The sequence below is a fragment of the Sinocyclocheilus rhinocerous genome, unplaced genomic scaffold, assembly GCF_001515625.1.
Source record: "Sinocyclocheilus rhinocerous isolate Xijiao unplaced genomic scaffold, SAMN03320098_v1.1 scaffold272, whole genome shotgun sequence".
NCBI lineage: Eukaryota > Metazoa > Chordata > Actinopteri > Cypriniformes > Cyprinidae > Sinocyclocheilus > Sinocyclocheilus rhinocerous.
In genome coordinates this window covers 195,380-217,337 of record NW_015638933.1, presented here as the reverse complement: position 1 = coordinate 217,337, position 21,958 = coordinate 195,380, and the positions used below count along the sequence as shown (strand labels likewise).

At 35.9% G+C, this 21,958-nt stretch overlaps 1 protein-coding gene across 1 annotated transcript in view; it reads left to right on the top strand.

Moving 5' to 3' along the window:
- The window catches only part of LOC107750075 (kelch-like protein 29), a 79,583-nt gene that overhangs the window by 25,165 nt on the left and 32,460 nt on the right, over positions 1 to 21,958 (top strand). Inside the window, exons 3-4 of the mRNA XM_016565338.1 lie at positions 13,965 to 14,147; positions 14,530 to 14,710. Of these exons, the coding sequence (XP_016420824.1) occupies positions 13,965 to 14,147; positions 14,530 to 14,710 (364 nt within the window). The remainder of the gene's footprint in view (positions 1 to 13,964; positions 14,148 to 14,529; positions 14,711 to 21,958) is intronic.

Sequence of the window (21,958 nt, the reverse complement as noted above, 5' to 3'; positions counted from 1 at the left end):
AAAAAAACATTAAAATAACACAGATTAAATAAAATAACTCATGCACGTTCATCTTCCCCGCTGCTGTAACGTTAGCAGTTTTACTAAATGCTATGCATTTAGCCCTATGTGACGTCTGTTTTTATATTGTTTGTCAGCACACATAGCCTAAGTTACTATGTATCTGGATCAACTAGCCGAGTAGACAAAATATAAATGTTTATTCATAACCATGCTGAAAATAAGTCAATAATGTTAGCTGATGCTAACTGTCTAACTAACGAGCTTGCTGGTGCTAAATTGAGGTAAAAAATTTTTTTAAATAAAGTCCAAATATTTTTATTCAACCATCTAGATAGATTACATCTGAGGGAAAAAGAAAGGATGTGATGTTCAGAACACATTATTTCCTTATTGGTTATTTTGGGAAAATCCCAGGTATTTTGAGCAGTAGAATTATAAAAAAATATATGCTAAGTAAGGAATAATTGACTCTGGGCCGTTGAATTATTAGAAAAACAATGCACACCCTAGGTGGTGATGCGGCCACGACGCGAAGCGCACACCTCGGGTGTGCATTATTTTTCTAATAATTCAACGGCCCAGAGTCAATTATTCCGCTTATACACTTAAAAATAAAGGTGCTTAAAATGTTCTTCAAACCGATGCCATAGAAGAATCATTTTTGGTTCCATAAAGAACCATTCAGTCAAAGGTTTTTTAAAGAACGATCTTTGTCTTACCTTTTTATAATCTGAATAATCTTCTTTTGCCCCAAGGGATAATGTACATCCAGCCGGTTGTTATCTCAGAATAAACCCCTTCAGGCTGATCACCCTGTCGGGGATTATTCTGAGATAACAACCGGCTGGATGTACATTATCCCTTACATATCACACTCTTATCAGCCAATCAGATTCGAGGACCAGATAGAACTGTTGTATGTATGTGTGTGTGTGTGTGTGTATATATATATATATATATAGGTATATATTTATTTATTTATTTATAACCATAAAATAATAACTTTTTTTATAATAAGAGGTTTGTCTCATTTTATTTTATTAATGAATTTATTAATTTATTTATTTCAAACTTTTTAAAAGATTTGACTTCTGTTTCGTGTGAGATTTTCTACAGGTGAGTACAGTTGAGTTGAATGATTATTTAAATTTTTTTTCATGCAATCAACTTGCATGACTAGTTGATTGCATGAATTCTTTTTTTAATAATCATCAATTGGTCATTCCTTGGAGTGCCAACCTTTTTTCTTCTTCTTCTTCTTCTTCCTCTTCTTCTTTTTTAAACCTTTATATTTTTGGTTGACCTACATTTAGTTTATCTCTTTTTTTCATGGTACCACCCAGTCCTTTTTGCTGTAAGGCTGCGTGCACTCGTGTCCTCTGTGTTTCTTCCAACATCTGTGCCACTTATTTGCTTACGAAGGATGGACATTTTTTTATTAAGTATTTGATTGTTTGGCTGTGTACAGGACTCTTGAGTGAACTCGTCTCTGGCTTGACCATCTGGCGGGCCATCTGATGGAGGTTATGAAACACCGCGTGAGGGCCCGTCACCCGTAAGACTTGTTTATGAAAAAGAGATGGCGAAGAGAGAGAAAACTAGGGTAGAAGTCAAAGACGAAGGGAAGCACAAATTGCTTTCTTTTTTAGCGACAGAGATTGAGGAAGTGCTGCCAGGAGTTTGTAATTGCCTTGTGTGTGTTTGTGTGCGACTGAATGCATTCGCTCTCCACCTGAGCTCAGCTGATAAGTCTCTTGTGTATGAAAAGACACAGAAGAGGTGCTGTGATGTCACCCATGAAAGGTTCCTCGCCAAGCATGCACTCGATCAGAGCGTTCGGATATGCGTGCGTGTTTCTCTCAGAGCTGCAAGTAAGTGCCAGCTGTCTTCAGACTGATGGTACTCACCTGGGCCCTTCTCTTCCCTCGACGACACACCTGGCTCACACACAGTAACTCGTGTAGACGGGCAATCCGTCCTAATTAAGCTTACGACAGTCTCTTTTTTCTGTGCTGCTGTGTGCCGGCAGGGAGGACTGCCGTCGCACCTATAACTCAAATTATGGTCAAATAACAAAGGGTTTGTTAATCTAGTTCACCCACACTTGTAGCTGATTAGCGGCCGGTCTTGTGGGTAGGTCAGGTGTGTAATTAGGAGCCATAAGGGACGAGGACTGTGAAAGGTGACCCTGTTCTGCTTAACTCCGACCCTGAACATAATATGATGTTTGAACAGCTTTACTAAAGCGGAAGCTTGATATTGTGACTCTTCTTAAGAGAATAAACATGAGGAAATTGTTTTTTGAAGTGTTATTAGCGGTGGCTTGTACAAAAGTGAACATTTTGTCATTAATTAGTTTTTGTTTTTTACATATCTATTTAATGTTTATTATTTTTATTTCAGTTTTTATTTTAGTCATTTTAGTACTTCAACTAGGCAACATTTCAAAAAGTTGTTTAATTTTTTCATCTAATATTTCTATTTTATTTTATTCCAGCTTAAACATAAATATTTGTTTATTCAGCAGTATTGTCACTGAATGCTTTAGATTTATTTATTTTTAATTTATTTATATATTTTATTTTATTTTTGTGTGTGTATGTTTAATCAATCTCATGTTGTTTTAAACCTGTATGACTTACTTTCTTCAGTGTAACACAAAAGAAGATACTTTGAAGAACAATGGGGTTCAGACATTGACTTACATCATATGGAGAACAGTATTATTTTAGTATTTTTATGTAGCCTATTAGTATAGTATATATTAATATTGTCACTGAATGCTTTAGATTTATTTATTTTTAATTTATTTATATATTTTATTTTATTTTTGTGTGTGTATGTTTAAATCAGAATAACAATAATATTTTTTTTATATTTTTATGTACCTTTATAGTATTTATTATAAATTTGAATTGAAATTGCTTTTTTATATTTTCAGTTTTCATTTTATTTGCAGATTAAATTTTAGTAATTTTGTTTTGTGCTTTTGTTAAATTTGTATTATTATTTATAAATATTTCTATATAGCTTTAATTTATTTTTATTTGACTAATTTTTGTAGTTCAACTTATTTCAGTTCAAAGGCAACATTTCAAAAGTTTTTTTAAGTTACATTTTTTTCATCTAATATTTATATTTTATTTTATTTCAGGTTTATTTAATTTTTATTACAAACAATGATTTTTAATAGTTTTAGTTTTTAGTTAATAACAACAACATTGATGGAGAAGCAAAAACACTGAGACGTTTTTAAAATAGCATTTGTTCCACAGTAAAGGGAAATGCATAAATCTGATGTGTCTTGAGGAGAGGTGTCCTATTACTTTTCTATGTGATTAGACTTAAAATTTTTAAAATAGTGAATAATAAAACTGGCATAAAATGTCATTGACTTTAATGTCATATGCATTAATGAAAGGACCTGAGCCGTATCTAGAGGCCAGAATATCATAGAGACTTGAGCATTTTTGATTTCAGAAACCAGCCAAAAGTTTCAAGCAACCACATAGCAACTCTCTAAACTATACTAATACATGCTGTATACTTTACATTCTCTAATGGATGTTGTGCAGTCAGCACATTTTGGGGGGGATATTAATGATTTTATGGGTTTGCAAGGAATGCAGTGCAAGTCGCTTTGGATGAAAGTATCTGCCTATTCAATAAATGTCTCATTCCAAAGCTGTTTATATGCACATTCTCATTCACTAGAACGAACAAAGCACCCTGACAGAGTTGGGATGCCATTTGTCCTGATAATTAATCTTAGTCTTTTGATCTGCCCTTATAGTGATTCATGCTTTTTCTAGCTATGGTGACCTATTGTAACCATGAAATGTAATTTATGTGAGGAAGACATCCATGTTAACTTCCAAATGGTAATTAATCTACACAGAACATAACCCAAACCTTAAGGCAAAGGTATAAACATTCAAAATCATCTGGATTCAGTGCACAGACAGTTCTGTTTATATGTCTTTGCATCAAGCCCATCATAAGTCTTGTTTGAACAATAGCTGAGTAGTTTCACTCTATCACTTTATGTGGCTTCATAAAAGCCAAGAGACTGTCGATACAAAGATTTACAGTGCATTTTATTTGCGTTTTCTGCTCAGTTAAGCTCGCTACAGGTGGAGAAATTGGGCTCAGTGCTTGTGCCGTGTAAAATGTGAATGCAGCAACCTGTTAATATGGGTGCCAAAATAAATAAGCCGATTATATGTGAAGTGTAAGACCCAAGTTTTAGCTTGGGTTTTACTCTTTTTGTGTCCAAAGATTAGACATTACAGAAGTCATTTTCATTCATTTATACTACCATTTTGAAGTTTGGGGGTGTAAGATTTTTTTATGTTTTTGTAAGAAGTCGTTTATGTTCTCCAAGGCAATAGTAATATTAATAGTTTTAAATAACCGTTTTCGATTAAAACAGATCTTAAAATGTGATTTATTCCTGTCAGCATCCAGTGCTTCAGTGTCACATGATCCTTCAGAAATCATTCTAATATGCTGATTTGCTGCTCAAGAAACATTTCTTGTTATTATTAATGTTGAAAACAGTTGTGCTGGTTAATATTTTTTTTGGAAATGGTCATACGTTTTTTATCTTCAAGATTTTTTGATGAATAGAAATTTCCAAAGAACAGGATTTATTTGAAATCTTGAAATCTTAAATGTCCATATTGTCACTTTTGATCAATTTGATGCCGCCTTGCTACATAAAAATATTAATTTCTTTCAAAAAAAAAAAAAAAAAACTTACTGACCCCAAACTTTTGATAAGTGGTGAATGTGCTTTGCAAAGTGTTATTATTCAAGTCACAGTATGCAGGTTACCCTGCAGGCCACATTTTGGACCCGTCTGATATTTTATTATAGTCATCTGGTAACCCTGTCACTGAGTGAGTTGTATTTCTCTTGTTCTGTCATGTCATTTTTGTGCTGTATGTCTGCTGCTGTCGACTAATTAGCTCTTGTTTCAGAATCCGTCCTTCCTTTTAGCGACCATTCACAAAGCTTTGACACTTTATTGAGGTCAGCGCTTCAGAGTGCAACATTCAATCGGCTGTTGGCGTGCGGCAGAAGGAGTCTAAGGTATTGGATTGTGCTGATTTGACACTCAGCCCAGTCCTTTACAGACCACAAACCGCTTTTACCGACTAATTTCTCTAACTGCTTTTATCGGCAAAGTCGCAGCTTGAAGGTGAGGACGGAAGGGCAACGTTTTGCAGTGCGTCTGCGTTTGTTTAATTGGTTTAGTCGTGGGACGACTGGGGGGCGAAGCTCATTGCTTTCTGCGTCTCACCTTCAGAGCAGGGTCCAGTCGGTTTAATTAGTCTCTTGCTCTGATAAAGCTCAGCGTCTCTGTAGATGCCTGTGGATATTACTGAAGCGGATTTGAAAAACTGGGCATGATCGTGAAGGAGTTTCAGCCATTGTCAGCTGCTGCGCGCCAATCCCGGCCTTTCTGTAACTATTGCATCAAAATTGGTGGTTTGTTCATTTTACAAACCACCATGGTAATTGAATTCCCCGTTCACATGTCTTTTCATTGGATTAATCCGTCCTAGAGTATGTAACTGATAAATGTATCAGCACTAATCATAACATTTCATGCAGTACTTTTCAGCTGTTGATAGCTTTCCCATTGTCTACTGGATGAAATTTACATTTTGAAGTGGATGATTTTGCGGCTGTGTTTGGCTCAGTGGGCCTGCAGTGTTTTAAATTCCGCTGTCAGGAAATTTTTGTCACACTTAATGCCACCATATTCAAGTATGACTAACATTTTTGGTTGATAAACTATTAAATAAGACACTGCTGTTACGAGACGATAGATAATGTATGCAGCAGTGCTCTACAGGGAGAAATTCTCTCTCCCGAGCACAAAGCTCACTCAAAATCATGTCTTACTTCCTGTCTGGGAGCTATTTCTCTTGTTGCAAAGGGCAGCAGCGTGCCGTTTGATTGCTGTTTGGTTCCCTTGTAAATGACAGCTCGCAGTGCAGTGGAGTCTGAGTTTATGTGCAGATATTGTGACTGGAGTTTGAGCTGCTCTTAGTCTCAGCTTCAGACAGCACGCCTGCGGACCGTAAATTTAACAGCGTTTTTCCATTTAGAGCTCATTTGTGAGCAGGACCCATTGTGGAAAATCAGCTCCGGCAGTTTAAGAGGTTGTAATGTTGGCGGAAAAGTTCCCGTTTGAGTTTAAACAGCATTTTGGTGTTCACACTGTGTGTGAGTTTGAGTTATGCACCATTAAGATTTAAATTGCAGACGCCTTTTAAATTCCAACTTAGTTCCTGAATTTGAATTGAGGTAGCAAACAGAATGCAGAATTGCAATTAAAATTGTAATTTTCAATTTGTTTATTTATAATGTTATAATATATAATACAATATTTATAAAAATATGTAAAATATTATAAAATATAATTTTATATAATAATAAAAAAAAAATCAGTAATTAAATATTGTGAAGCAAAGTCAGTTGTTAAATGTTGTTAGATGCTTAAAATTATGTATATTGTAATTGGTAATTATTATATGTATTTCTTAATATTTATTAAATCGATTTTTTTGGACCAGGGTGGAAGAACACTTCACATCTCAGAATGTATTTTTAATTGCATTTAAAAATTCAATGGACACTTTTTCTGTGATGACACGTTTCCACAGTTATTGCCAAATTTTTCATTCTTACAAATTTTAATGTACAATTATAACGCAATATTTTGTATTTATTTATTTATTTACCTTGGCATTAAATAACATAAAACTTTTGCAGTTTTACTGCAATTAAATGTGTGAAAGTGGCTGTTGAAGGGACATGTCCTTCCTATGATATTTTCATTGATTTTTAAATTATTGAATTTTGTATCTGCAAATCTTTAAATGATTGGTTATAATCCTAAATCTGATTCATATTGCACAAGAAAATACAAGTGTTTCTCAAAACTGCACTCTGATTGGATTGGCTGGCTTTACGCAAGCAGGTTCATATCAGTCCACTGAGAATCAAAGTCATGTTTATGTAATATGTTAAGTTCCCCTGCTCCCAGGTGTTTTACATTTATTTCCCAGGCTGTTACAATGAGGGCTTTTGATTTGCCAGTTTGGCAAGGCTTGTGGCATCAGTTATTTGAAAGACAGTCAAGCGGTTGTTTGAGGCACTTACTTTAGTACTTTAGAGCCATGGTTGCTTGCTTTATATGAAGGTCAGATGACCCCAAGTCTGGATGGTTGCTGGCTGCAATTGATTCTTCTCAGAGCTCTGCCTGAATGGAATAGTTCACCCAAAAAACTGAAATTTCTGTCAGCATTTACGCACCTTCATGTCGTTCCAAACCTGTATGACTTCATTTTCTATCCCTATCCCTTTAAAACATTACTTACCAGTCCAACCTTAGCCTTTTCTCAGAGAAGCCTCTGTTTTATTTATTATTTATTTATTTTCATTTATAATGGATTATAATGGAGTTTTATGGATTTTTATGGAAATGGTCACAAATATGGTAAAACATTGTTGCCAAGACTTGGATTTATTTATTTGCTTAATCATGTTTTCATGTGTTTTAATCCATTTATAATTGATTATAATGATGTTTTATGAAATGTCATGGAAATTATCAGTAATATGATGAAACATTGTTGCCAAAAGATTGATTGATTGAAAATATTTTAATATGCTATTAATCTATTTATAATGTATTATAATGGAGCTTTATGGAATATCATGAAAATTCTCAAAAATATTGTACAACATTGTAAGTTTGTATTTATTTTAGTTAGTTAAACATATGTTTAATGTGTTTTAATGCATTCAAAATGTATTATAATAGAGTTTTATGGAATTTTGTGGATTTTTTGTTTTAGAATTGATTGATTGATTGATTATATAAATACATTTTTTCCACCATGAGTACACTTTACTAAAATCATGCTGTTAAAGAAAATCTCAAGTCAATTTCTCTACAATGTATATTATGTATAATGTATAAATAAACTTAGCAACAACTTAACCCTTTAGCATTCCTGTAAAATTAGCCTAAAATGCATAAAACACACAGTGTACCACGGGCAGTACAGTGGGAGGCTAACAGGTTAACTTGAGTTAGCAATAGTAACAAAAGGGGCGGAGCTTATCAAAAGGTCAGTTATGCCAATATTAATGCCTGGGTACATGAGACTAAACTACTGCAGTACCTGAGCCTGCAACAGTGAGCTGGACTGTCCAGTAAACACATGATCTGCAGTACAAGCTGAGGAGTGAGAGATCATAAGGTTACGGACAGCATTAAAGGACACTTTGTACATGCATTACAGTTACTGTTAGAAAAATAAGTTTCGTTTTATCCCTAACTACATCATCATCATCATCATTCCCAGAAAATGCATTTCCAAGGTAGAGCGCTTAATAACTACTACAGGCCCGACCTATCCTCTCTTTTCATTTGCGATGCTTTTTGACTCGTTCCGGTGGGACTGGATTGAAGGGCAGCGAAATGATGGGGTAAAAGCCCACACATACAAAGTTCAGACGGTCAGGGACGCCCGTGCCCGCAGCGACACCTGCCCGCCACGTCTTTCTGACAAGCGGGTTCAAAGCTGCAATTTATCTTGCAACCGTTGGAGAGTCTCGGAGGAGAGAGAGAACTTCCTCTCCTCTGGACTCAAAGATCTCTTCCACATCCAGCTTTTAATGGTCGGGAAGAGCAAGACGAGGGCAATTAGATGGAAATCAAGCCCGGTCTCGCCTGGGGGATCCGGGGTCTTGTTCTAGGCCAAGGTGGTGGCAGTTTAGAGCAGGTTTGGGTTTCCTCCCACTGTGAAGGAGAGATTGAGCACAGGAGGAGAGAAAAAGAGACAGTTATTTACAGTCGTTCCCAATTCTGGATGTTATCATTATCGCTCTTTAGCTCAGTAGGGGATGAGAGCTACCTGGCCGCCCTGACATCCCGTCTGGCAAACCGTTATTTACCGATGGCAGCTGCTGAGCCAATGCCATAGATAGGACTCATTAAGGGGAAGTGAGGCGGAAGAGACGGGTGTGATTGTCCTGTGGGAGGCTGTGCGCGCCGAGCGAGGAGAAGCTCACCTGTCAAAGGTGTGCATCGCTAATCAACACAGCTTTTGCGTCGACATCAATGGGGGAAATAGGAAAAGTAGACATGGGAACCGTGTGCTCCGCCCACCTCCAGCTTATTTGACAGGTGCTGGCCGAACTGTTTCTGTTTACTTCTGTTTTTGTTTACTTTTCTATGACTGAGCTTGATGTAGGCTGTTTGAATGGAGTTAACTCGATTAAAATCGGCACACCTCACTATGGAGTGAAACGTTGCTCCAGCAGCCCTTTTGAAGGCTGAAAAAGGTCACCTGCTGCTCCAACAGACTCAAATCTCACAGGAAATAAGAAATGGCTGTGTTTGCTCTTTAGGGGTTACAGTGAAATTAATATACTCGCTGACAGTAACTGGATGTCCCGTTACTCTACGTCTGAATGGGATTTTTCCAATAGACCTGCCATGTTTTTTTCTTCCTCCGTTAATAAACAAATGTAAGCAAACTTCATCATCAGAAATACACTACCAGTCAACATCTACTCATTTTTTATTATTACTATTTACTAATATTATGAAATAGCATGCATGAAAGTATGGAAATTATGTAGTGACCAAAAATATTAAATCAGAACAATCTTATAATTTGAGCTTTTTAACCAGTTTTAAAGGCGTTAACACTGTTGAAGGACTTCACATGTTTGCTGGCCATTTATTGGTAGGTTTAAATCCATTAAAATGTAAATAATTATTTTATTTTATGCCATGTCATGTCTGGTCAACCCATCCATTAAATGTAAATGATACTAATGATGATGATGATGATACTTTTTATTTTTACTTTTTAAGTGCTTGACAGTAGATTTTCCTGGTTAACTCATCCATTAAAATGGTAGTAATAATAATAATTGTTATTATTCAAAACAATTTTAAACTGTTTAATTTGTATTTTTTATTTATTGGTTGTGCATATGTAGGAAAATTTTTATTTTTTCTGCGAATCTAGTTTCAAGCATATCTGCAAAATATGCAAACTTTAGACTGGTATTTAAAATGGGCAGATAAGCAAGATCAGCCCATAGTTGGTTGTTGTTAAGTTGTTAAGATTATAAAGATGCGGTTGTGGCTATACTTCCTTTTAGTTACTCTCTGTTCGCATTTTCACACCTAATTAAAAATGTAGTTTTATAGGGTAAAAATGTAATTTTGCCATTTACAGTTATGCATTTGTTAAAAATAGAATGCATTGTCTATTTACTTTGATTTGACAAATGCAGACAGTAAAGAATGGACCTTTCACTTGATTTGCACATGTTTGTCTGCTCTACCTGTTTGCCTGAAGGATGCTGAGTGGTTCATTTCCACCAGATCAGGCACCATATTCGCATTTTCACACCTAATTAAAAATGTAGTTTTATAGGGTAAAAAATGTAATTTTGCCATTTACAGTTATGCATTTGTTAAAAATAGAATGCATTGTCTATTTACTTTGATTTGACAAATGCAGACAGTAAAGAATGGACCTTTCACTTGATTTGCACATGTTTGTCTGCTCTGCCTGTTTGCCTGAAGGATGCTGAGTGGTTCATTTCCACCAGATCAGGCACCATATGGTTCAGCTGCGAGCACCAGAGCAGTCTGTCCCTTCCTCATGTCTCAGTTAAGACAATTCTCTTCATAGTGTATTTTTTCCTCTGGATTTTGCTATTTTTTCTCTCTTTTCCACTCCAGTTGTGTTTTTACCTGCCCTGGAGAGAAAAGCCAAGATTTAGAAAGAGAAAGCGAGAGAAATGGAGAAGGAGTAAAAGATGACAGTATTGTAAAAGAAGGATGCTGGAGCGGAGAGAAGCCCATGGATCAGGCAGGCTGCTGTTGTCAGGGGAGCGCAGGGGAAGTATTGATTCGGAAATATGAGCCAGTGGTTAAAAGAAGCTCAAGGATGTCTTAACGTCGCTCTCTCACTTTTCTCTGCTCTCTCGCCGCCTTTCTTCCTGCACCTTAAACAAAAGCCGGTCTCTGTGAGGCGATTTGATGACAAGCCCTGTGCCGGTGTAGACATGATGCAGGAAGTCTGAGCGCTCGAACCCTTACACACACAACAATAGGCTTTCTAAGCGCAAACCTGGATAGAATTACACCGGATGATGCTGGGATTCTTTCATTTTCCTTCTGCAGGAACATTTAGACCTCATTTGTTGAAGATAAATGCTGTTAGGCGGTTGCTCACTGATCCAATTCAATGGCTACGTACACACTGTAAAGATTCAGGAGTGACAACCGCATTGAAATATACAGGAGTGAAACTGCTAAATTACTGTTTTGTGTGTGTGTATGTGGAACAGATCTATGATTGACAGCATCGTAACTATAGCAACATTCTGGCATCTTTAGCATTTGGTATTTACCAAAGTAATATTACGGCCACCAAAGACTCGTTATGTTTGGCCAGCATCAACAGAGCTATTGTGTTTTGTTTATATTCGGAAGGCTGCTTTGCAAAGTGCACTCTTGAAGGGTTGCCATGTCCACTTATTTTAAGCAATGCTTAAGCGTCTTTAGACTAGTTGTTTGGGCTTGCTCATAAAGAGATTCAGTTTATGGATTTAATAAAGTAGGCAAGTGCAGGTCGCGATTTTTTTTGGTGTGATAGCACGTTTGGATTTGAGTTTGTTAATGGCTTGTTCTTTTTATTATTATTATTATTATTATTATTTGTATTTATTATAGCAAGACCTGGCAACACTGAGTCAAAACGTACCCTGTGATTTCTTGCACCACTCATACAGAAAATACACAACTCTGATACGTGTTTAAATACGTCATTAACAACTAGTTGTTCAGTTCGGTTTTCATACACACTGTGTAGACAACGTGGTTGTCACTCCCTGAATTTTTCTGAAGTCAATTCAATTGTAAAATGCTGTTGTCACTCCCGTAAATTACTGAACTGTGTGTACAGAACAAGATTAAATGCTAAAAGTAGAATTGACAACTGAATTTAGCTGCAGTGTGAACATGGCCTATGATATTCTAGTCTTTGAGATAAAAAAAAAAAAAAAATTTATATGCTTATCTTGCAATCCTGAAATGTTCTAGACTCTTAAAAAAAAATGCTTCCACCACAGAAGAATCATTTCAGCCTTCCAGTGAACAGTTCTTAAAAGTATCATTTATCAAACAGTCTGAATTACACACCAAAGTTTGAGTATAAAACCTGTACGATCAGAAGTAATAGTGATGTTTGCCTCCATTAATAAACAGTTCTAGTAATATAATTCTTTAGCATAACTGTACGATGTTTATGTTTCCTAAACACAGACTTGCATGCAATGGTGGACACAGGTGTGCATATACTGGCTCATCCGATCGGATTTTAAAGCAGTGTCTGTGTTAGAACTGAATTTGTTATTACGAATGCTAAACACTCATATTTCATCTGAGCACTTTAGAAAAATTTAAGTATCAGAATAGAGGATCACGGATGAGTACGCAGGTGCCCATGATGCATTTCATGTAGTGTTGAAGCCAATGTGCCCAGGGCTGTAAGACTCTTGAGGGCATGCAGCCAAACAGATGGTTATGAGTTTAGTTAAGCTCTGATAATTCACTTACACTCTTCATTGGACACACATGCACAGACAGACTCTTCATAAGGGATGTTGGGTAACCTGGATACTAGTTTTTATATAAGATTCTATGTGCTGTATTTTAATATTCGTTTAATTTATATTACATAAACTGCCATTCAAAAGTTTGGGGTCGGATTTTTTTTTTAATGATTTTGAAAGAAGTCTCTTGTGCTCACCAGGGCTGCGTTTATTTGATCAAAAGTACATTAAAAACAGGATTATTGTGAAATATTATTACAATTTATAATAACAGTTTTCTATTTGAATATCTTTTAAAATGTAATTTATTCCTGTGATGCAAAGCTGAATTTTCAGCATCATTACTCCAGTCTTCAGTGTCACAGAAATCATTCTAATATGCTGATTTGCTGCTCAAGAAACATTTATTATTATTATCAACGTTGAAAACAGTTGTGTGGATTTGTAATATTTTTGTCAGGATTTTTTGATGAATACAAATTGCAAATAAACAGCGTTTATTTTAAATATAATTTTTTTGTTACAATGCAAAAGTCTTTTCTGTCACTTTTGATGAATTTAATGTGTCCTATAAAGTATATTATAAAGTATTAAATCCTTAAAAAGTTTTTTTCTTAAAAAACCCTAACTTTTGAACAATATATTTTCTTAATATTTTGGTGCCAAGATATTTGGCCTTTTTTAATGTGAAGAAAACAAAGGGAAATATAGTACGTTTTATTATTTGTTTTATGTCGTCACATTTCCTATCAAGTTATTATTATTATATGTATTTAGGATACTTAGGATACTTAATAAAATGCCTATTGTGAAATTAGCTTTAGAAATGCACAAGTAGTTCAGAAAATGTTTAAAATGTCATTGAGTATGAAATTTAATTTCCCGAGTTTTATTCTAGTTTTAAGCATAAAGCACAGTATTAAATAAATAAACAAACAAACAATAAATAAATAGCTAATGGGGTAAGAAAAAATAATAATTTTTTTTTTCAAGTTTTTTTTTTTTTTCAAAACAAAACAAAAATACAGATTTATTCCTTTTTTTTCTTCCAGTGTGCCTTTATTTATTGTTGTAGTGCAGCTCTCTGGGTTTTAGATTCTCACATAAGATAGCTGCAATGTGAAACGGTGTGGAGAAACAGCAGTCTTCTTTGGGGGTCCCTGCAGTCCATCAATCTGCCATGAAGAATAACTGCACTCCCAGCCTTTGTCAGGCTCTCTATTTCAACACATCGACACGGCCACCACAGGGGCCGTCAAGTCCTCATATATTTGTATCCTCCGTCTAACCCGCAGGTGTAGCAGAGGTGATCGTGTTGGTGGGAGGAAGGCAGGCGATCGGTATGAACCAGCGCTCTCTGACGGCCGTCACCTGCTTCAACCCGCAGAACAGCAAATGGTATCCTCTAGCCAGCCTCCCGTTCTACGACCGCGAATTCTTCAGCGTCATCTCCGCCGGGGACAATATTTACCTGTCAGGTACGTCAGATTTTGAAGGGAAGGTCGTATATCAAGTGCGAACAAACTCTGTGGCCACTTCCCAGACGCAGACTGTTTTTTGCAATGATCTCATGAAGAATCGCTGTTGCAGTTACATTAATCTGAGTCCCCATTAGATTCTACCGATCCGTGATATCAAAACATCTATTGGTCTCCATGCCAGATAAATGCAACAAATCCTTTATCAAGGTCACGTTTCTGTCCAGCTTATTTTGGTACTTTCTGAGGTCGTATTACAAGTCTCGGTGTCCGAGCTGCATCAGTAAACAGTTGTAAATTTATTCCCAAATATTTTTCAGAGCATTTTCAACACTGACATTGTGCAATGTCAAGGCATGATGGTGCGTGGTCTTGTTTCCAGGTGGTACGGAGTCAGGGGTGACAGTGGCAGATGTGTGGTGCTACATGTCACTTCTGGACAACTGGAACCTGGTGTCCCGGATGACCGTCTCTCGCTGCAGGCACAACAGCTTGGTGTACGATGGGAAACTCTACACTATCGGAGGACTCGGGGTGGCTGGAAACTTGGACCATGTGGAAAGGTAATTTGTCCTGCAGTCAACTAGCTCAGGGGAAAATTAATGCACAGATGCATTGTGATTCATATTGCACATTTACACTCAAAGCTGGAGGAGAACTGGATATTCTTAGAAACTAGCAGTGCTGTTGTAGTATCATTGATGTTATAGGTTTTGTTAATATTTTGAATTAGATTTTCGAATTTTTTTATTTTCATTTTAGTTAAAGTTTTAGTAATTTTGTTGTTTTTTTCGTTTTATTAGATTTTGCCTAAAGACAACGACGAGTTAATAATATTGAGAAGCGGTTCTTCTGCTACAGGTAACAACTCTTTCAGTAATTTAGTGGGTACAGGATCCCACAGGATATATATATATATATATATATAGTTTTTAGTTTATATATTTTTTGTTATTTTAGTTCTTTAACAAACTAAATGAAAATGGGAAATGTTGCTTTGGCATGCTTATTGAATGCTTATTTTATTTCAAGTAATGAAAATGTTTTTTATGGTTTTAGTTTTGTTTTAGTTCCATGGTTATTAGCGAGTATCTAAACGTCCATAAAATATTATTATATAGTTTTTTAAATATATTTTTAAATGCATTTAATTTTTTATATTTTCAGTTCATTTTAGTTCAAGTCTTAGTAATAGTTTTATAGGTTTATTTAAATTAAGTTTAAGTTTTTTTTTAGTTGTTTATTTAGTTTTAGTTATTTTAGTACTTAAACTAAACAAAATGAGAACTGTTGATTTGCCAATTAAATGAAAAAAATTAATTTGTTTTATGTTTTTTTTATTTCAATTAATGCACAAGTAATGAATTCTTTTTTGTCTTGACTGGCAGCGCTATAGAAATCGGCTCACATTTCGGTTTTGAACAGAGAGTAATAAATAATGCGCGGGACTCGAGGAAGCGGCCAGCGAAAGGTAGCAAAATTACTGACCTGTACAGACCTTCAAGTGCAGGTCAGAATTATCGTCAGTCAGAAAACTGTATGCTAAAAGACGCTATTATCTACTGTAAAGTTGCATTAATAAATTTAGCAGACATATTCACATTGATTTATAGGCTAGTAAAGGTAGGGAGGAGCTAGAGCAGACAACAACATAAAATATGAGTCATAATAATGCAATAACATGTTTATAATATTTTTTTTTTATAAGAAATTGTAGGCACTTAGTCACTTCAGAAAATTTGTTGTAATATATTTTGTATGAATTTGTGTGATATATACGTTTGTTAATCTTGGGTAATTAAGTCATTTTAAGCTAAATAACAACAATAACACATTGTCCTGATGTAATAGTTTGAATTTAACTAAAATAAATTTAGATTCTGTGCAAACAAATTACAATGAGGTGGTGTTTTTGCAACAAGGTGAAGACAGTTTTGTTCATAACAGTAGGGCTGCTGGTGAAGAAGTGACAAGTACAAGAAAAATAGAAAAAAAAAGTACACACATAAACACAAAGGAGAGAAAGAGATATTCAGGGAAAATGGAAGTAAAGGTGCATGTCAACATTCATAATTACAGCTTATGTTCAATATCAATTTGCTTCCACAATGATTCCTTAATTAACACTCAGAAAATTCAGCCTGAAGAAAATGCTTTCTCTTGTAATTATGACTTCATAGTGTTGTACGTTTGCACTGAGCTCCTGAATACCAACTTTCTGACAACTTAGAAAACCAATAGGCTGTGTTTAGCACTGCATTATGGGAAATACATGTGCACATCGGTCTCTTTCTCTGCTCATATCTCCTCATGTGAATGTGTTTAACCTCTTGGAGTGGGACTGTGAAATGGTCTGATGCTCCAATTGCGGGCGGCACAAGAGGGCAAGATTAAACGGGGCAATCAAAAAAACATTATGGCCGGTATTAAAGCAGCCCTCCGCAGCTCATTACTGGCCTGAAAGGAGCTCAGGAGTACCTATCAGCGCATGAGTCTGTCAAAACCAGCCTATAATTTGATATTTCTCTTTAATGTCCATCATATTATGACACAGTAACTTTCCCCCTGACACCTTTGCACTTAATAACCCAAAACCTCAGATGCAGACTTCAGAGAAAGTTCCTTTCCTTGCCAGAAATGAGCTGCATATGATCATCTTATATGAATTTTACATGTATACAGCCCTCAAGCGTGAAATTGATATCGTATCCCAACTCCTCACTATTATATTCTCATTATTGTGAGTTCTGCTGAGCGACTGCATGCTGTACCTCAGCGCTCAGTAGTGCCACAGGGATAAACACTTACTCTTGCAAGCATATAGCATGCTATTGGAGTTTTAGCAACCTGTACACCTTGAATATTTAATTAGAATTTACAGCCAGGGCTTCTCGGGTGGGTTATGTTGAAGGGTGTGTACTGTACACGAGTGAATGCTAGGATTTGATCAGCAGAGACGAACGAACACTCTTCACACCAACTCATTGTACTTAAGTCATTTACGGCATGTCGGCGCTGAACTAACACGGAGATGTGGACGAGCTGGTGTTTTAGAAAGATGCTGTGCTGCTTGATTAATGTGATGAGGGCTGTTTAGCATAAAATACTCTGAAGTGTGTGTATGTATGATGTTTTGGTGTTGTGTAGGGCTGCAACAGCTGATCGATAAAATTGATCATCGTCCATAATAATAATAATGATCAGCAACCAATTTCATTACCGATTAGTTGAGTACTTGTACTGTGCATGAAGAATGTCCATATCACTTTAAAGTATTTAAAAAGTAGGTACAGTAATTACATTTTTACATGCTAATGAGTGAGTGTTTGGGCATGCTGAATGTCACTTTTGCTGTTAATCATCAATACTTTACTGATTCGGTCATTGATGGCAACTAACAGTAAGTTTGAATTTATATATTAATATTTAGATGAAATTGTTTTACAGATTTAATTTATTAATTTATATAAATGAAAAACTGAAGTTGAAAGGTGTATATTAATGCGTATATTAATGTATATATTAATAATTGATCTGATATTTAAACTGATAATTGTATCAATGTTTATAATTAGATTTAATAATTTATAATAAAAATATTTTACTTCATAAATAAATATTAAATTAAAGTTGAAATGTATACATTAATGTCATAAATGTGTATATATATATGAATATTTTATTATATATTTAAATTGATAATATGATTTAAATAAGAATAAATATAAAATATTTTATTACTTTATATATAAATATATAAATATAAAATTATTATATCATATCGATGTTAAATATATAATTGAAGTTGGAATTTATACATATATTCATTTTAAATGTATGCTTTTGTTAGTTTTGACTGCTTTTATTGTCCTCATTTGTAAGTCGCTTTGGATAAAAGCGTCTGCTAAATGACTAAATGTAAATGTAAATGTAAATATGCCATGTTTTAGGTCCATCTTTGATGAAAAATAAAGCTTACAAAGTTTAGTACCATCTTTCTTGCCCTCCTTCGATCTCTAACCCACCTTGTTTGTGGCCCACCATCTGTCTTGCGGTAGGTTTTCATGCGCTGAGCCATGAAATCATTCACGCTTAGAAGCATGTCTTCAGTAAGGCCTCTCTCACGGCGACTGTTCGCTTCATTTGTGGCACCCAGCATGAGCGCATCAGGCGGCTTCTGTCCCAGGGTCACGCTACTGGATATGTTGTTGCCATGAAACAGTGTTTAGATTTAATTTCTGCTTTTTGTTTGTGCACAGGCAAACTGTTAAGTGCTGATGATTGCTATTCCAAAACAAATACAAGCAATGCTTCCCCCCTATAAACTCCATTTTGTGTTTAATGAGCTCAGATAATACAGCCAAATAGCTCTGGAATATTTTTTTTAATATAATTGCTGAGTTCATTCAGATAATGAGTGCAACAACACAGAGCATTAGAGCAGAGATCGGTGCGTAAAGCATGACCTCACACGCTCTGTGCTGCTGTTTCTAACACTATTCAAATCAGACTCTGCTTCTTGATTTGCTGGGTTGTTTGTGCAGCTGAGGCTTCGCATTATTGCATGGTTTGTGTTGTTTAATATGCCCTCGTGGTTCTTTTGTTTGCTCTTTATATCTTTTTAATTCATGGAAATTAGATGAATTCTCCCCCTATCTCGTACAAATAAAGAAGCATTCATATTAAAATAGCAAATGCATAAAATAATAAAACAAGATTGTAAGTATTTCAAGGTTAAAACTGATGTGAATATTTTAGTTACTTTAACTGCTCTCCATTTTTCTTTACCCTTTTAGCCTTCACTAGCTCATTTAAATAGTCCTGAAGTGTGATAAATGAATTTTTAAAGCGCAATTATTTCATGTAGTTTCTAAATTAATATGAGGTCATTAAACTGCATTCATAATGATTATAAATGATTAGCAGAACTGTGTAGTAGATTTAAATGGAGTATAGCTTGTCGCCGGTTATGTCAATATATATAAAATCATAAAAATAGGTAACAATGAACTGTATTAATATGAAGAAACTTTCTATATTTATCTATTCTTTTTACGGGTGTTTTAACTTTAAGTTGAATTTTGCACAATTTTGCACAACTTGCAAATTAATAAATTAATGCTTGGATAAAATAATTGCTTGGAATTTAATAAATTAATGTCTTGGCAGAAAATGACAGTGTATATCAATTTTACAGCGTATATAATAAAATATGAATAAAAATCCTTAAAACAAGATAAATGTACTTGAAAAGCAACACTGAAAATCAAAACATGATATTAATATTTGTTTTAACAGCTTGTATCTTGAATGTAAGTGCATTTTGTCAGATTTAATGATACATGCTCTTCAGTCTTTATATTGTATGCTGTGTTGTTTCTAATGCTCATTTAATTTGCTTGAAGGTTTTGAGGCAGTTTAGCTGCAAAATATGAATAGGAGTTTTTGCAGTTTGTATACACAGAAGTGCACTTAGTAAAAGATACTTTTCCCAGTGAGAAGTGTTGTTTTGTTGAGGGAGACGCTTCACTGGTAGTCCCATGACAAATATACAGTGAGGCTGGACTCCATTAGACACCATCATAGGTGTGACAAATTAATGGATGGCTGGCAACCGGGTGCCGTACAACCCCATCTCACGGTCGCTGGGCTCAGAAAAGCTTTATGCTCCGAGATGAGAGATCCCCCCTGAGGGTCCATTCACTTCCAGTCTGTCCCGGCCGATATTCAGCGTCCCTCCACAGAAACGCTTTGACAGTAATCCTGTTTCTATTGTCCTCTAACCTGAAGAAGCTGTCAAGCCTTCCTGTGCACCCTACTGAGCTCACACTCACAGTCTGAGTTTAGAGCGCTTTATTCCACAGAAATGGATGCACAGTGGACTTTGGACACATTTTGAACCCCTTTTCACCCGTTTTCTGGTAGTATCTTAGTAGTAGTACAGTATAGTATAGTTTGGCAGTACAGGTTTTTTTAAGTTTTATTTATATTTTATTTTAGTATTTCAATTTAAACTAAATGAAAGTAAGAAATGTTGCATTGGCAACGAGCTGAAATATATATATATATATATCTCTTTACTTTTAGTCATTTAGCAGACGCTTTTATCCAAAGCGACTTACAAATAAGAAAAAGTAATTAAAACTAAAAGCTAAAACTCTATAAATACTATATATATATATATATATATATATACTTGAACTACATACTACATATACACACATGAATATACATATACATACTTTGACCACTTTTCCATGGGCCATGTTCCCTCGCACCCCGCTGCGATAATCCAGCACATGGTGGGATTAAGAATCTTCAGAGCGCCGTCACCCGCTGCTCTCACTCCCTCTTCCTCCAGCTTACTCTACCCCGCTAGTTAGAGGCCCGTCCCCTGCCTCTCGTTCCTTCTGCTGGTGTGGAAAATGAGTATGAAGAGGAGCCAAAACCTCCCTAAACCCCTTCTCTAATTACAAGCCTCTCCGCTCCCGTTCACCCATCTCCTCAGCCCCGGCTCCATACGCATGACTGCGGGCAGCGTTCGATAGCCAGCCTCCTGAAGCGAAGCGCTCGGCGGGGTGGCTCACTCCCTCCGACTCAGTTCGCTGAGCTTGTGGCCAGAAAAAGCTTCATCTTCTTCCATCATCTCAGAAAGGGGCATATTTAGTCCTGGTGGGTATCTAATGAGAGGAATCTGGGCCTCTCATGGAATATGTTTTCGTTGAATCCCAAAAGAGGAACTTGTAAGTTTCTCGAGCCATTAAATTATGATTGGAAGAGTATTCAGCCATCTTAAATGAGATTCTAGATAACAGGGAGCATATTTGTTTAGTCAGACCAACCATTTGTTGTGAACCACTTGCGTTAAACTAAAATCAGCAAAGTGAAAAGGAGGTAAGGATTTAAATGTTTTGTTAGATGATTCGTTTCAGTTTTTGTAGTATAAAGCACAGACAATGCAAGCATAAGTCAGGGATGAGTTACACACACACACACACACATATATATATATACACATGTACACATGTACATGAAGTTTCTTGGCCATATAAGTATGGCCATATATACATGCAGACACACATTGATGTTACAGTACTTATCAATATGTGTAAAATATAAAATATATATTTAATAGGATTCATCAAAACCCATAGACAATACAGTGGGTATAGAAAAGAATCACCCCCTTTAAAATAATCACATTTTGTTGCTTTGCAACCTGAAATTAACACGGACACAATTTTTGTTTTATCCAGCAGTATTTACTCAGTGTAACTTAAGGCGGGCATACACGGTGCGATTCTGAAGGTCGGAACGTCGTGAGCTCTGGCACATGTCACGATTGAGTTTATCCGAAAATCGTACTTACACTTGACCAAGCCAGTGCCATTAATACATGGAAATCACACAAAGACAGTGAATAAAAAGCTTTTTCCTCAAACTCTCGATTATTATTCTGGAGTGACAGCTGAGAGAAAAAGAAAAATCGAGAGAAAGCAAAGGAGATGGTGAGGGAGAAAGAGAGATACTCCTCTGAGAGTCAAACAGCTCTTCTCTGCCTCATCAATATGGAGACTGCTTGAGCTTCTCTCAGGTTGGAGAGGTGTGATGAATAATGTGTGTGTGTGTGTGTGTGTGTGTGTGTGGTTTGGCAGATGGGAGAGAGAGGGATCAGTTGGGATAGAGGGGGAGATAATGAGAATGAAAGACAGCCTTCTCACCCTGATTCCCGGAGCACTCCTCTTCGCCTCCGCCTTCAGCCGAGTGGCTCGCAGCGCCGGCTTGGGTTTCTTGTAATCCTGTTTTCCTGA